General features: G+C 39.1%; 1 protein-coding gene across 4 annotated transcripts in view; it reads left to right on the forward strand.

Moving 5' to 3' along the window:
* The window catches only part of LOC124722488 (serine-rich adhesin for platelets-like), a 365160-nt gene that overhangs the window by 207043 nt on the left and 141780 nt on the right, over window positions 1-16337 (forward strand). For all 4 annotated transcript variants that reach the window (XR_007006449.1, XR_007006450.1, XM_047247643.1 and 1 more), the window contains exons 8-9: window positions 5079-5146; window positions 13065-13294. Coding sequence is in view for 2 of the 4 variants with exons in the window: in XM_047247643.1 (XP_047103599.1) it covers window positions 5079-5146; window positions 13065-13294 (298 nt within the window). In the remaining 2 variants the exon portion in view is untranslated. The remainder of the gene's footprint in view (window positions 1-5078; window positions 5147-13064; window positions 13295-16337) is intronic.

Consider the following 16337-nt stretch of genomic DNA (forward strand, 5'->3'; position numbering starts at 1 on the left):
CATTGCTCTTGTTTCTTAACATTTTGTGACACTACATGTGTATAAATAGAAATGAAATGTGCACCTGCTTTGAGGAGCACTGTGTGGTATATCGTGCAGTGTTTAGAATATTTTCAGGCAGTTGATTTTTTTATATATGTAACTAAGTCACCAGATGATAAGCAAAGTTCTGTTGTGATGAGTGGACTTTTTGTTACTATTTGACATCTTTAAGTAATAGAAGGAGTAAAGGATACAACTTACTGGGTAGTTCAGGTGTTGAGTGGTTGGTAGACACATAAACTAGACTGAAAACGTTCCATGGTTACACTGTCAAACTGTACTGGCATGGCAGCTCGACTGGGTTGTATTGGGGAGAATGCAGCTTGAAATGGTTAGGATGATTTGGAGAGGAGGGTGGCTGATGACTGGGAGGTACAGGTAGAAGTGTGGAATTGGAATGCAGCACCAGTGAGATCACTGTGTCCCGTACACAAGGAGCTGCATGTGGCCCACAATGATGTTGTGAAGCACTGGACTGGGAGGAGGAGAGGGGCAGGGGGATAGGACAGAGGAATTGGGAGGCTGCAGAGAGGAGGGTATGGGGGTAGATTGAGGATAGCAGTGACTGGAGGATTGTAGGATTGAGGAATAGACTGTGATTGCTGCCTCCTCCTGAGCCTCCCTAGAGGGCCCATGACTTTTTCGTGAGTATGTAAGTGGTGAGCATAGGACTGCAAGCTATTGCAGCACTTTCCATTTCTTGTGCTGCAGTTACCCCCACCATGCCACCCTCCTCCTCCTCTTCCTCATTTGACTATTTCTTCTCAGACTACTGACTCACTGACTTCAGTGTTAAGTCTTTATGCTGACTTAGCTAATCATTAAGTAATGAATTGGATTACTCACTGTGCTGTGTTCAGTCATTGTTTTGGAATATTGTAGTCTAATCCCTGTTTCAGGGCTTGCTTCACCTTTCTCCTTTTTTCAGAATTTTGATAGGTGTGCAGATGGTTTGGGGAAGTCGGTTTTAGTTGCCATGCAATCCATTGATATTAGACTAGCTCATATTTTGCAAGTTTGGATTTTTCTTTTCAGCAAACTCCCCATTCAAACCCTGCTCCCTGTTTGAATCTGTTGCATGAAAAAAGGAACTATAGAGCATTTGAACAATTCTTTTTTTGAAATGATGTGGAATGAGGCATTTTGCAGGATATTTATACATGATTAATTTTAACATTGATGAACGAAATTATGTTTTTGGTCCTGCTCACGCAACTACACTTAAAGTAAGTGTGTGTGTGTGTGTGTGTGTGTGTGTGTGTGTGTGTGTGTGTGTGTGTGTGTGTGTAGAAATTTGTTAGCTGAATAGGGGGAGTTGTCCAGGAGAAATGAAAATGATTTGAAGTTAGATTTTAAACGTGCTTTGCTGCCTGTCAGAGATTTCATGGTATTGGGTAAATGATAAAAAATTTTTGTTGTTGCACATTGAACTCCCTCCTCAGCCACTGACAGCTTTAATAATGGGTAATAATGGTCATTTTCCCCCTTTTGTATTGTGGGTATGGGCATCACTGTTGTTGTCACATTGTGATGGATTATTTATGTTGAATTTCATTAGCAAATATGTGTATTGTGATGACAGTTAAAAATACCTGATGCTTGTAGGAGGTACCTACATGATGTCCGTGGGTGAACATATATTAGTCTTACTGCTTGCTTTTTTGCAATCAATACTCTTTCTAATTGGTGAGTTACCCTGGAAAATTATGCTATAAGACCACATGGAGTGGAAATACGCAAAATATGTCAGGAGGTTAATTCATTTGTTTTCAAGATTAACAATTACAAAAATAGCAAAAGTAGCTGAACTTAATTGTTTGAGAAGCTCAGTAATATACTTCTTTCAGTTCAAGTTTTTATCAGTATGTACATCCAAAAAGTTGAAGCATTCTACCCTATTTACCAACTCCTGCTCATGTGCTATATCAGTTGCTGGTGTGACACTATTTGTTGTACAGCACTAAATATAGTATGTTCTTTCGAAATCTTTCTGAAAACCATTTTATAATTCCTTGGAGAATACTGTTTACAAATTCTTCTGCTGTTTTCTCATGTCTTATAACTCTATTATCAGTGGCAAAAAGTACCAATTCTGCTTGCTAAATGTTAAGAGCGTTTGCCATAAACGTAATTGCCACCATTACAGGACAAAATGTGTCACCAATAATGTGTGTTGACATCTTCTGTTTGTATGGTAGTGCTACAATATTACACTCAGAAAAACATAATTTTCAAACATTCAGAAGACTGATAATTAGCCGATAATAATAATTATGGTTTTTCACCTACAAAATTCTGAGGAATACACATATTTGGAATTCCATACACGGACTTGCACCCAGAAATATATCTGAGCAACCAACAAGAGGAAGTGATAAACGACTTTCACTTTTTAAGACTCCTGTTCGACCACAAACTATCATGGTTACCACATATAAGACAGTCTAAGACAACCTGTATGCAGAAATTAAGCTCCATAAGCTTCCTCAGAAATGCTTCTTTGGTAGCAGATTGATTGCTTGTAGGGAAATTTGACCAATCATTAAGCTTGACTAGACTATAAGTGTATCATTTACAGGTATGCACAGGTTTTTGATTTAGACCTACTGAACCCTGTGCACCACATTGGAGCCAGTCTTGCAGTTGGAGCCTTCTACATGAGCCCTGTCAATAGTCGCCTTCTTGAAGCACACATTTCACCTTTAAAGACACACTGTCCTGAAATCTTATCTAATTCTGTGGTTAAAATTTATTATTGGCTAGAATATTAAGACTTACACATTGTTTCTCCAGTATCCCAACACCCATCTTCTTAGGAATTGTTTGAACAGGGACAACAGCAGCAATTAGGCTAAACCACGTGCACCAGGAGCTCTTTTTGTTTGTGATAACTTGCTCACCTACTTCACTGGTGGAGCTTTACCCATGGTGTATTCCTCGACATATAGTGCAAATGGACCTCCAGTGCGGCAGTGAGGATCACGCAGATGGTAAAACTCATCACTGTAAGTTCTGTTCAGTCCTCCACGACTGTGCAGCCTTTACTCCAAAGTATATGATGAGGATGTGGCTATTCATTTATTGACAGAAATGTTTAAGATCAATACTCCCTTCACACTGTATTCAACATTTACATGGAGGAATTAGTAGTAATATGTAAAGCTCTCACACATGTAGATCTCATCTTGCCAGAAATATTTTCCTGCACAGTGATTCCCTTAAGGCTTGCTGCAGTGGATACACCAGTTCCCGTCAGATCACCAAAGTTAAGCACAGTCGGGTGTGGCCGGCACTTGGATGGGTGGCCATCCGGGCCGCCATGCGCTGTTGCCGTTTTTAGGGGTGCACTCAGCCTCGTGATGACAACTGAGGAGCTACTGGACCAAATAGTAGCGGCTCTGGTCGCAGAAAACCATCTTAACGATCGGGATAGCAGTGTGCTGACCACAGGCACTTCCTATCCGCATCCTCAGCTGAGGATGACATGGCGGTGAGATGGTCCCGATGGGCCACTTGTGGCCTGAAGACAGAGTGCTATATACTGCTACAGTGATTCCCTCAGTAGTTTTGAGACAATTGAAAATCACTCACTGACTCAGTCTTGGTCTCTATGATTTGTGAACTTTTGTACAATGTGTACAATACAGGAACCTTTGTGGTATTCTTCTAGACACAGAGCCACATTGGCATCCCAGTCACTGATCAAGCTGATATATTAAATAATGAAGCCTCTCCACTGGACCTGATTTCAGTACGAATCCCAGAAGCTGTATTACAGGTTCATCTAAGATGTCGTATTGTACATAAATGGAGAGAAAAGTGGATGAACAATATCAGACTCAACAAACTCTGAATGATAAAAGCCTCCACCAAGAATTGGAGAACATCCCTTCACCTCTCTGAAAGAGAAGCTGTAGAATTGTCACATTCCTGTTGATCATACTGACTTCAGACACAGCTGCATATTACTCGGTGCAATTGCAGAGTGACCTTGTCACTCAGCCACATCCTTGAAGCATGCCCAGAATTACTTGACCTGTGGCATAGATTACATCTTAACAAGTCATTACTACAATGATGCTGGTGCAACAAAAGCAGCTCGTGTTGTAACCTTCTTACAGGAGGTGGCTATTGCTACTTGCCTGGAGGGAAGACGTCATTCCTTTCATTAGGTACTATTGGGAAAATTTAGAGAACCAGCATTTGAGTCTGTCTGTAAAACCGATGTAAATTTAGCGTAGGGACTGTGAAGATAGAGAAATTAGGGTTTGTATGGAGCCATATAGATAGTCTTTTTTTTCTCTCTCTCTATTTACTTTTGTTCACACACACCCTTCGGCCACTTTAACTTCACCTCCACATCTTCTTTTATTGATATCTCTATAAATCATCACTTGCGACAGTGTCAAATTTCCTGATCTGACTCTATCCATGTAACTCACAAAACCCTTTCATTTTCTTGTGGATTATTGGGATAAAATGACTGGCAATCATGTTCTGGAGTCCTTTGGAAATCCAGTTCGTCATTCATGCATCAGAGGGAGCTCATCATTCCCTCATTCCTATTCCATGCACTTGCTGTCTCTCATTCCTAGCCACCAGCCACACTCACTTCCAGCCCACCATCCCCCTCCTCAGCTCCTTCCTCCTATTGCCAACTCCAACCAACACAACTCCTCAAGCGAGCTGAATGGCAGTGCCAGTACTACGTTGTTGGCTGAGACTGTGTGTGTGTGTGTGTGTGTGTGTGTGTGTGTGTTTTGTGTTGTGAACAAGGGCTTTGTCTCAAAGTTTAGCAATTTTGTCTATGTGTCCCCAACCATTTAACACTTCACTTAATACAGTGGGTTGTTACTTCTGTTCCTTCCATTTTTTATATTCCACCAATGACATTCCACTAGCCTGTTTCATAGCTTTATTATTCTCTCTTTTAGTGCATGATGCCGGAGTCATTTCTTGTTTTAGCAGAACATTATACTTTATCATGTTGTTTAAGAGGTCAGTCGTTGTGTGTTACTAATTAACATTTTTTGTAGGAGCATGGAGGAAACACTGTTTATTGCTGCAAAGACAGGGAATGCAGAGAAGATACTGCAAGCTCTGGGTGTGTATTTTATTCTTTGATTTTCTTTTGCCTGTAATTGTTACTGTTCTTGTTGTTTTTACCTTTTTAAAAGCAGGAATTTTTGTGTATATCTTATTTTAAGCTGTTGACTATTTCCCATTTTGTACATTCTTGTAGTAAAAGCATAGAAATTGCAAAGAAGAGGATTTATTGAGCAAACAGACAGTAGTTCAGCAACTAATAACCATCATCTGCATCCATATCTGCACTCTCAAAGCACAATATGGTATGAGACTGAGGCTACTTCATGTACTGGTATCATTATTGGGCAGAGAATAATTTGGCTGGTGTTGGTCTGCATGAACCATTCCACCTATAGTATTGTTGTAGTCAAGAATTACTTAGGATATCACTATTGTCTATCAACAGTTCTCTATTTGCATCAGTTCAGCGTTATGTTCAGAGTTTAGCAGTACTATGACCCACTTAGCATTGCAGCACAGAGCCATTACTTTGCCTCTTTGTGTTCTTTATTTCTGGTGTCATGTTGTTTCTCTCGGACTTGACAGTGTCATAAAAATCTGTTCATAGTTACCAAAATATCTGCTACCTATGAGGGCATAATTAATTATCAACTGTTGAACAATATCCCTATGGCAGGCCTTACTTACATTGCTAACAGTGTAAAAGTGATATTTTGAGACCGTTTAGAATACCAGTATGCCCTGTGCACAAAGAAAAAATAAACTTCTTGCAATTATAACATTGTTTTCTTTGATTTACAAACTACAGTTATATTTACTTTCTGTGTAAAATATCAACAGAACCTGTTCTGGCTAGAGAGAGCCATATTACAGAGAGCCTGAAATGTGTCAGCTTCGGTAAGGTTGAATTTGAAATTAGAATCACTACATAGAGCTCCTCTAAAATAAGATTAATGCTAACAACACCCATAGTGTAGTATAATAATATGAATCCTAGTTGGTGCTATATATGCGAATTTCAGGAATGTTAATTAGTTTGTTCTGGTTCATTGTGCTGGGGTCTTGTGTGTCCCAAGAGTACTTCATTCTACTAATCTCAGTAAGTGATTCGGTACACACTGTCAAAGAAAGTGGGTACATCATTATAACTGCTAAGGTTGCGAGGGTAGGGGGGGGGGGGGGGGGGGGGGAGGGGAATGACTGAAACTGTGTTAGCATGAAACCTCAAGGCTATCTGTGCAACCTGGTTGTATGAGACTTGTTCAGATATATAGGACTCTGGATTAAGGGACTTAAATTCACTAGCTGTTTGTAGGAGTAAAAGTATTTGCAGCTTCTAACACACAGTAGAATTGGTGCCAGCAGAGAGTAACTACATCCTATCACTCAAGAGAGCTTTAAATAGCCCTGCAAGGGAAGGACCTCAGAAACAGATTTTGAAGAATAATTGGGTATAATGTATTCTCACAAATGTCTTACAGGTTGTATAGAGGAGAGTTGCCACCATTCGATTAACAAGGAGATCTCTCATCTACAGCAGGTACTTTGGATTAACTAGATTCCTAAGGATGCTTTTAATAGCAGGAGCTACAACCTTTAAAGTCAGCCACTCACAGAACACTCAGTTGCTGGGAAGTTACCCAGTAGTTATAGAATTTCTCTGATAAGTCAGTTACAGCAAGGGCATTCTCTCTTGTAGACATGATCCATATTCACCCAGTAAATTTCATGAGTACAGCTGCATAGTCTTTGTTTCTTCTTTTTCTATTATGTCGGCTGTATATTTCCGGCCATCTGCAGAGTGAGCTGACCAAAGCTACAGTACACAACAATACTTGTTCAGTCATTGTAAATCACAGAAAACTCAACCACCAGAGACATTTTCATGAATTTAATCTGTGGCTTCGTGCTAGATCCATGTTTGGATATAGATTTGTCACTATTAGCTGTACTGTAGCAATGTCTTTGCAAGTTTTCAAAGAGGTGAGCATATTCCAGAATTTGTCTAGGTTGCAACCACTATCTTTCTTCTTCTTCTTCTTTCGATTTCGGCCATCTTTGGACCACGTTCAACAATTCACTTGCCCGGCTTTTTGATCTTTTTTTCTCTCTTCCCAATATTTCCTCATCATTTTCGAGTGGTTCCTCCTCCGCTCTTCCGACCATTTCCTGTTATTATTCTTTAGTTTCGTTTCTTCTGGAAAACACTTAATTTCGTTCACTATTTGTCTAAACTTTTCCCTGTCCCTGATTGACTCACGGGTGACATTAAAATAGGCCAAATCCTTTTTCACCATCTGTATCCATTTATTGTTGGTTTTTTCGTTCCTGTTACTATGTTCAAACACTTTTCTTGTTAGTCTGTTTCCATCCATCCTCAACAGGTGACCATAAAACGTTAGTCTGCGTTTACGCATTGCCTCACTCACTTTCTCAATAGTTTTGTATATTTCCTTATTACTCTTTAGCTTGTACTCTTCTCCAATCTTTCTCGGTCCTAATATTTTTCTCAAAATTTTCCTTTCTTTCTTTTCCATGTTTTCTATTTCCCCCTTTTTGTTAAGAGTTAGGCACTCCGATGCATACAGGCATTCTGGTCTAATGACAGTTTTATAATGTCTTAATTTAGCTTGAATCGAAATGTTTTTTTTGTTATATATGTCTTTGGTTTTTTGAAAAGCAAATTCCATTTTCCTTGCTCTCGCCTGGTTTGCACTCTTGTCTAAACCATTCACTTGAATTGTTTCACCTAAATACTTAAATTTTTCTACTCTCTTAATATTGCCGTATTTAGTAATAAGATTTTTCTTGTTATTTCTATGATTAGACATATACATGGTTTTTTCAAATGAAATCTGCAGTCCAGCTCTGGCCGAAACTTCTTGTAGTTTCTCCAGGTAGTTCTGAGCTATTTCTTCGTTTTCTGTAATTATTGCCAGATCGTCTGCAAAAGCTAAACAGTCCACTTCTATTTTTTCTTTTTTTGTTCCAATTCTGATGTCATTCTTGGTGCCTTTGAGTTCTTCTTTCCATATTCTCAATATCTTTTCCAGTACGCAGTTGAAGAGGATTGGGGATAAACCATCACCTTGTCTAACACCTGTTTTAATTTCGAACTTCCTTGAAATTTCACCCATAAATTTAACTTTGGCCTTACTGTTTGTTAGCGTCTGTTTGATAATTTGAATTGTTTTCGTATCGACCCCAAATTCTTCCAATACTTTCAGTAATGTTTCTCTATCTACCGAGTCGTATGCTTTTTTGAAATCTACAAATACTATTGCAAATCTCTGGCCTCTTGAGATTCTGTAATGAATTAGTGTTTTCAGGTTAAATATTTGTTCAACACAGGATCTACCTTGTCTAAAACCTGCTTGATATTCACCTATTTTTTTATCCAGAACTGGCTCCACGATTTGAAGTAATTTCCTTGACAAAATTTTGTATCCTACTGGTAGTAGCGAGATCCCTCTATAATTATTAACATTCATCTTATCCCCCTTTTTGTGTAGTGGATGTATCAGGGCACACTGCCAGTCTTCAGGAATTCTTTCTTCGTCCCAGATCTTCTTAAACATATGTTCCAAAACTTGTGGGAGGTTGGTATCCATTATTTTTAGGATTTCTGGTACTATGGAGTCTTCACCTGGGGCTTTATTGTTTTTTAGACTGTGTATTATGTGTTTTATTTCTTCAGCGTCTGGAGGTTTTGACTCGGTATTAGTATTTCGGTGGTTTTCAAAACTCATTTTATCTTTGGGTGGTTCACAATTTAGTAGCTTCTCGAAATATTTTGCTAATATTTCACAATTAGTCTTGTTTGTCAAACCTAGCTTGTTCTCTTCATCTTTAAAACATAAATTTGGGGATTGGTATTTGGTTAGCTGTTTTCTAAAAGTTTTGTAGAAATCTCTAGAATTATTTCTTTTAAAGTCTTCCTCAATCTGTTCTAGGTTATCCTGAAATTGTCTTCTTTTTTTTATTACGGAAAAGCTTAGCTGTTTCTCTTCTCTGGATTTTAAAATTGTCAAGATCTTGAGGATCTTTTGTGGAGTTCCATTTCTGCCACAATTTCTGTCTCTTCTCCAGGTTCTCATCACATTCATTGTCCCACCATGGATGTCTTCTTACTCTTTTCACGAGACAATTTTCTTTTGCTATTTCAACTATTTCGTTTTTGATCTCCTCCCATCCCGCTTCCTTATTTATTGTGGATATGCCATCGCTATCTTTGTGCAATGCTCTTTGAAACCGTTGTTTAATTTCTTCATTTTTTAACGTTTCTGTGTTATATTTTGGAATTTTGTAAAAGGTTTTCTTCTCTTTTCGAAATGGGAGTGGTCTGAATTTAATCGTAGTCAAATAGTGGTCTGAATCAACATCAAGGCTTTTCAGCACTTTAGTGTTTTGAATTTCTTCTTGACAATGAAGTGAGATAGCCACATGGTCAATTTGGAATTCTCCGAGAAGTGGATTTGGTGATCTCCATGTTTTAGTTTTTCGGCTCAGCTTTTTGAAATGTGTTGTCATTATTTTCAAGTTGAAATGCCTACATACCTCTATAAGCCTTTCTCCATTTTTTGAAGTTCTTTTGTGACCTGGGAAGAGGCCTACTGTTCCATGGTATTTTTTCTCCCTTCCTATTTGTGCGTTAAAATCGCCTACTAACATTTTTATGTTCTTCTTTGAGCATCTATCCAGTTCCATTTCAAGTATCTCCCAAAATTCTTCAACTTTCTCCGGGTTATTTTTGTTGTCCTGGTTTATGGGTGCATGGCAGTTGATTATAGAGTATCCTTTGTTTTTACATTTAATCTCAAGAATGGATAGTCTCTCAGAGCTCGAGTAGAAGTTAGTAACTGAATCTAAAATTGAGTGATGTACCAGAAATGCTGTTCCCAGGTATGGCATTTGTTTCATTAAGATTTTACCTGGTTTTCCTTTAAATAAACGATAGTTTTCAAAATCTAAAGCAGTTTCATCTAAAAACCTTGTTTCTTGTAATGCACATATTAAAATTTCTTTCTGGTTCAGCTTTTCAATCAATAATTTCAATTTTCCTACTTTAATTAGAGAGTTTACATTTAGGGTTGCAAACATAGTTGCTTTCTTAAATTTCAGTGTTGAGGGCTGCATACATGTTGGTTGGGGTCCTCCAAAATCCTTTGACCCCTTTGCATTGTTTCTACGAACAACGGAGGATTTGCCATTCGGTCTACCTCTTGGAGTAGTGTCTATCTTTGACGACGTTCCCATCATGCTTTGCAGTAATTGTTGGATAATAAATTGGGGGATCGGGTTGCCCCGAATCCGAAATTAAAACCAAGGTAGTAAGCCCTGGAGTTAGCTCTTCCGCTCTCTCTGCCGTTGGGAAATTGTTCCTCTTCCGCCATTGAGACCGTTGGCTGGGTTTCACCTAGTAACCCTAGGCAGGGGCCCTATGACAGGGTGCTACCATCTGGAGCCGGACGGACCCTGGTTTTTTTACGAGGTTGTTACTCCTCCCCCTCCACACTTCCCCATCCTCTTGTTTTTAGATGGGCCCGGGCTTGGGACCGGCTTGCGGCGGTGTTTATCTTTATTAATGAAAATTTTCGCCAAATGAATTTTAGCAGCTTCTTTCATCACCAAGACCCAAAAAAAAAAAAAAAAAAAAAAAAAGAAGTGGGCACTAGAATTTCAACTCTTTTGTGCTGCATAGAGTTACCAGTATCAGTTTAGTGCTCTGTCTCAGCTGATTTGTTGGGCGGGAGCATTAAGTTACCTTTGACGAAACCCGAAAATGCTTCTGTCTACAGTGTAGGGTCAAGACAGCAGCACTTTAGGATTCTGTTGTAGTTAACTTGATACACTTCAAGGCCGGCATTTGCAGGATCTCCTGCAAGTGTGGCATTTCGCATATCAGGCATACAGCTCGTTCAAGCCAGGAAAGATGTATGGAACACCATAGATACACCCAAATCTTACAGCCCAACAAATTGGTCATGACAGAGCACTACATCGATACTGGTCGCACTGTGAAGTACAAAAGAGGTGAAATTATAGTGCTATATATCATTTTTTGGGACTCTGTAATGAAAGAAGCAGTTGAAATTAGTTTGGCAAAGAATTTAATTGTCAAAGACAGCAGTTTCAGCCTAGGCGTATAATGGATTCTGCCCCTTTCTTTAATAAACTTGCAAAGACATAGCAACAATACAGTTAATAATGACATATCAATATCCCAGCATGGATCGACCATGTATCCACAGGTTCAGTTTATGAATACAGTGTCTGGTGCTTGTTTTCTGTGGTTTAAAATGGTGGAACAAGTACAGTTGCATACTGTAGCTTCAGTTGGCTCACTCCGAAGATGGCTGCTGGAAGATGTATGTTGGAAACATTAGAAACAGGAAAAAAAAATTCTGCTCCACTCTCAAAATTCAATGGATGAATTATTACACAATGAAAACATCAACATGGAATTACTGGACTAATTGGAAGAAGAAGACATAGTTGATATTAAGAATATAATGAATATATTCAGTGATGTAAGAATGCAGAGTCTGGCGGCGGTAACATAGATTAAAAAGTTCTTGTATTTCCAGTCACATCAAGTGATTAAAATTACATGAGCTTTCGACCAGGCACTCCTTGACAATTGTCAAGTGATGTGAGTGCCAGTGGGCTGTTGGTATGCCACTTACATAAACTAGTTGCCAGCTATGACATCACTGGTGGCCACACCATCATTATAAATGGGCATAAGGTGACTGGGCGTTCGATGTGCATGCTTCAGCAGTGCTATTGCCGTGCTCAGCTGCAGGCCACTGTCTGTATTTAGGGTGTTACCGGTGATATTTATTTCAATGGCTTCATTAATTCCACAATCCCAGAACACAATAATGTAAGCCATTACGGATGTTTCATTAAATTTTAGCTGGTATTCATTTTTTAAAGAGTGCTCTGCTAAAGCAGATATCTCAGGGTAGCATAGGCATAAAACCTCTCATGCTCCTACATGCATTGTCCGTTAAAGACACAGCAGGGCTCATAACGCATGGGGTCTACAAGATACCTTGTGAGTGTGGATAGATATACACACTGTGGAACAGTGAGAGGTTTTATTGCCAACACTACCGTGTGAAGTCTGCTGTAGCTGAGTATGATTTAAATCATGGCTGCCAGTTTGGTGAAGCAACCATTGTGGCTCACACTAACGGCTTCTGGGATTTTGTAATTAAAGAAGCCATTGAAACAAAAATCACTGGTAACCCACTAAATAGAGACAGTGGTTTGCAGCTGAGTATTACGTGTGATCCAGCAGTGACACGATCGAAGCATGCGAATCAAACACAGAGTCAGCTTATGCCCATATATGGTGATGCCGTGGGAACCATTGATGTCACAGCCAGCAGCTAGTGTATATAAGTGGCATGCCAGCAGCCCACTGGCCATCATACCACTTGACAATGGAATCACCTGTTGTGGCTGGAAACATGAGAATTTTTTATTCAATATATTCAGTGGTAAGCTGAGGAAAGCATCTGCATTTATGTTGCCCGACTGTGCTGTCATTTGTCCATAATCTAATATGCTACCTTGTCAGCTCTAGGATATCAACCTGCATATGAGGTAGGAACATTGTGAACATTGTGCTTGGTGTGAATGGCTTGTGTGAATTGTTAATGCGGTCACCGACTCTGGAAATAAAATTATCTGGTATCTGTTGAGGAGAATCAAATATGTGAGACACAGTTCATCAGTTCATAAAGTGAGGAGCAGGTGCTGTGGGGAGCCATAATATTCTGTGTGTGTGTGTGTGTGTGTGTGTGTGTGTGTGTGTGTGTGTGTGTGTGTGTGTGTGTGTGTGTGTGTGCGTGCGAATATTCACTTGCAAAGATCTGCCTGAAGGCCATCTGTGATTGCCCTCATTCTCTAAAATATACATTGAGAAATGGGGACAATTTTTTAAATTTCGTTTCTTTTCACAGCTTCGGGAATAGCTGCTAACCATGCATTTGAAGAAGCTAATATGGGAAGTGCACTCCACATAGCAGCTAGTGAAGGGAACCTTGCTGCAGTCCACATATTGCTACAGTCTGGTGCACAGATAGATTTAATGGATCAGGACCAAAATACACCTCTCATACTAGCAGCACAAGCTGGCCGTAATGCCATTGTGGAGTATTTAATAAAAGCTGGTGCATCAGTTACATTAAAGGTTAGTATGTGGTGGTGGCGGCGGCGGCGGCGGCGGCGGCGGCGGCGGCGGTGCTGGTGCTGGTGCTGGTGCTAGTAGCAGTTGTAGTTCTAGTCGTCGTCGTCGTCGTCGTCGTCATCATCATTGTCATTTGTGGTGATGCTTGTGGTCATAGTTATAGTATTACTAGCCAGACAAAAAGAATAAAGGCTCATCAGTAATTAAAAGATTATTACTAGCATTTGTTTATGCCAGTAACTGTGCTGAAATTTAATTTTTCTGTGGTTGTTCTATGTTTCGTGCAAATTGGGATTATAAAACAAATGTACGAATAGTTTAATGCAGTTTGTGTGTCATTGGAGTCTTTCATAACAGCATGCCTCAATAAAATTACCTTGATTTTTCTAACCACATCAAATTGCATAAAAATTTTGAACTTTCAACAATCATAATTTTTGCTGCTAAAACTAAAAGCTGGTCAGATTGCCATGATGTTCTTTTCTGTATGAACCAACAGTGCCCCAAACAGAACTTTATTTATTCATGGTGGTTCTTCGCTTTTGAACTGACTGTGATGAATGTGTTAAGAATCAACATAACCAGTGCCATATTTGCATTTCTCTCAGTCTATTGCTAATAAATTCCTTGAAAATTTTAGGAATACTTTTGGTTTCTGTCATAATGTAAGACATAAGTAATAGTGTGGCCACCAAAGATAAAAATTTATTAATCCACATTGAAGAACACACAAGCATAGAAGAAATACAAATCTGTTGAATACATCTGAGGGCGAGTAGTGCCTGCTGCACTGTCCTTATACAGGGAAAAGCTTGGGTGATGGGTGCTGTGCTGCTTGCACAAGTCGTGGGCAGCCTTGGGAGGCTGGCTCGCACAGATGGTGATGGCAGAGTGTTTGAATCTAGCGTGCTGGTGGCCACACTCGTGGCACATATCCAAGTATGATATACAGGGTTATAGCAGTTTCAATCCTGATATGTATTATCATCATAACAACACTTACCATTCGATTCAGAAAGTCACAATGATACGTGTATAGAATTGCAAAAGGAAGTGTGTGTTAAAGTTTAATACCTCATTGACTTTGATGTCATGAGGGAACAATATCTTGATTGTAAAGAAGGTGCTTGCATGTTTGCTGTAATGATGATAATTATTATTGTTATAAATATTTGGTTAAATGCTTAGTTTAATTCCTCACAAGTGTGTGATGTGTGCTTACTAATTTATGACTTGGGTGTAAGAATAAATGACCAATGGCTTTGCCGCAGTGGTAACAATGGTTCCTGTCTGATCACTGAAGTTAAGTGCTGTCGGGCTTGGATAGCACTTAGATGGGTCACCGTCTGGTTCTGCCAAGTGCTGTTGGCATGTGGGGTGCACTCAGCCCTTGTGTGGCCAATAGTGGAGCTACTTGATTGAGAAGTAGCAACACTGATTACGAAAACTGACAACAGCCAGAACAGTGTGTTATCAAATAGTTCATATATTCTAGTACAAGATGCACTTATTCTTATTCAGAACAACCCAATACAAAATCTATAAAAATTTCTAACACCCAATCAGTTGAAGCATAAGAAATAGTAAAAGATTATAAAATGTGTATGCACCTTAAAACACGAACACTCTTAAATGTCTGAAGTGTATTGGTGTTGCACGCTGTTTTCATTTCAAGTTATCATATTATTTAACAGTTCAAAATCAGAAGTCCAATACACCTGTGAAAGTTATAGTTCATTGAGCTAATTTGGAACTCAGAATTACTATGTCTCCACTCAGTGAATACTCCAAAGAGTATGTCCAAAACTTTCCATAAAATTTTCAAAGTATTTTTACAACACATCGCGGCTTGGCTGAAAAAATTTTGTCTATAACTTAATCAGCTTCTACGGATCAGAGAATTGAGCGACGTGGACGCTCTGTACCTTGACTGTCTACTAATTCCCATGCCGTAATTCCTGTACCGTGTATATATTACCAACTCCTTGTAATTTTTCCTTAGGAGGAGGTTGCATGCTTTCTCCTTAATGCAAAGCCTATCTCCCTATCCATAAAACTGCGCCTCTAGGAATTTTTCTGTCTGATCGAATATTGTTTTTACAACTTGCACAAGATCCTTCAGAATTCCTGCGCCATGCATTATTGGTCTTAAGGTCGTCAAACTTGGCACAGATTCCTTATTTGGACTGCCTTACACAATGTCATTAATAGTTTTGATCCTTAACCAAAGATAGTACTAGATAATCTACAATTATACAATCAGAAACAGAAATAACTCATAAACTACTGCTCCAATTACAAAACTGTACTAACCCCGTGAATATAACATCTAACTAGACCCCAAATTTGCTGTCTGTAGCTTCGATCTGGAGCAGATCTTAATTTCAATCTGATTTTAATAAAATGCTAATAACTCCTGAACTATTGGTCACAAGATAGTGAAACTCTGGCTCTTTGGACGTTTAGGCACCCTGAACACAACTCTGTTTGCAAAAAGATAAGTCATAACAGAACAGAACTTCAATAATAGGAAAATATTTTAACAACAGTGGTCTTATGAGCAATAGATCTAGTGGCCAGAAACTCTGTACTAATGGGCAATTAGACCTCATATCCCTGCAAGTGGAAAAGAGTAGGCTGCATCCCTATAAAAGAAACCAACTAAGCATTTGTCTGAACTAATTAGGGAAACAATGGAAAATCTCTATTGAGATGACTGGATTTGAGTTTGAACTCCACTTCTCCCAAATAAATCTGCTGTGTCATATGCACACTTCGTTATATGATGAAGAAATTTGGGTAATGGAGCAGGAAGATACAGTAGAGACTGGCTAAAAGATGTGAAGGAATGAAATGCAGAAACCAGTATGGATGGTAAAATAATGTGGAAATAATTACATTGCAATAGCCTCAAGTACAAAGTCATTTTATTGACAAGTGATCTGACAGTTCATCATTTTTGGAGCATAAATGTATCATATTTGGACCAATTGAAGCACACATCCCAGTAAAGGCTGCCCAAAGAGCTGCAGCAATACACAGTGTA

This window comes from Schistocerca piceifrons, chromosome X (assembly GCF_021461385.2).
Source record: "Schistocerca piceifrons isolate TAMUIC-IGC-003096 chromosome X, iqSchPice1.1, whole genome shotgun sequence".
Lineage (NCBI taxonomy): Eukaryota > Metazoa > Arthropoda > Insecta > Orthoptera > Acrididae > Schistocerca > Schistocerca piceifrons.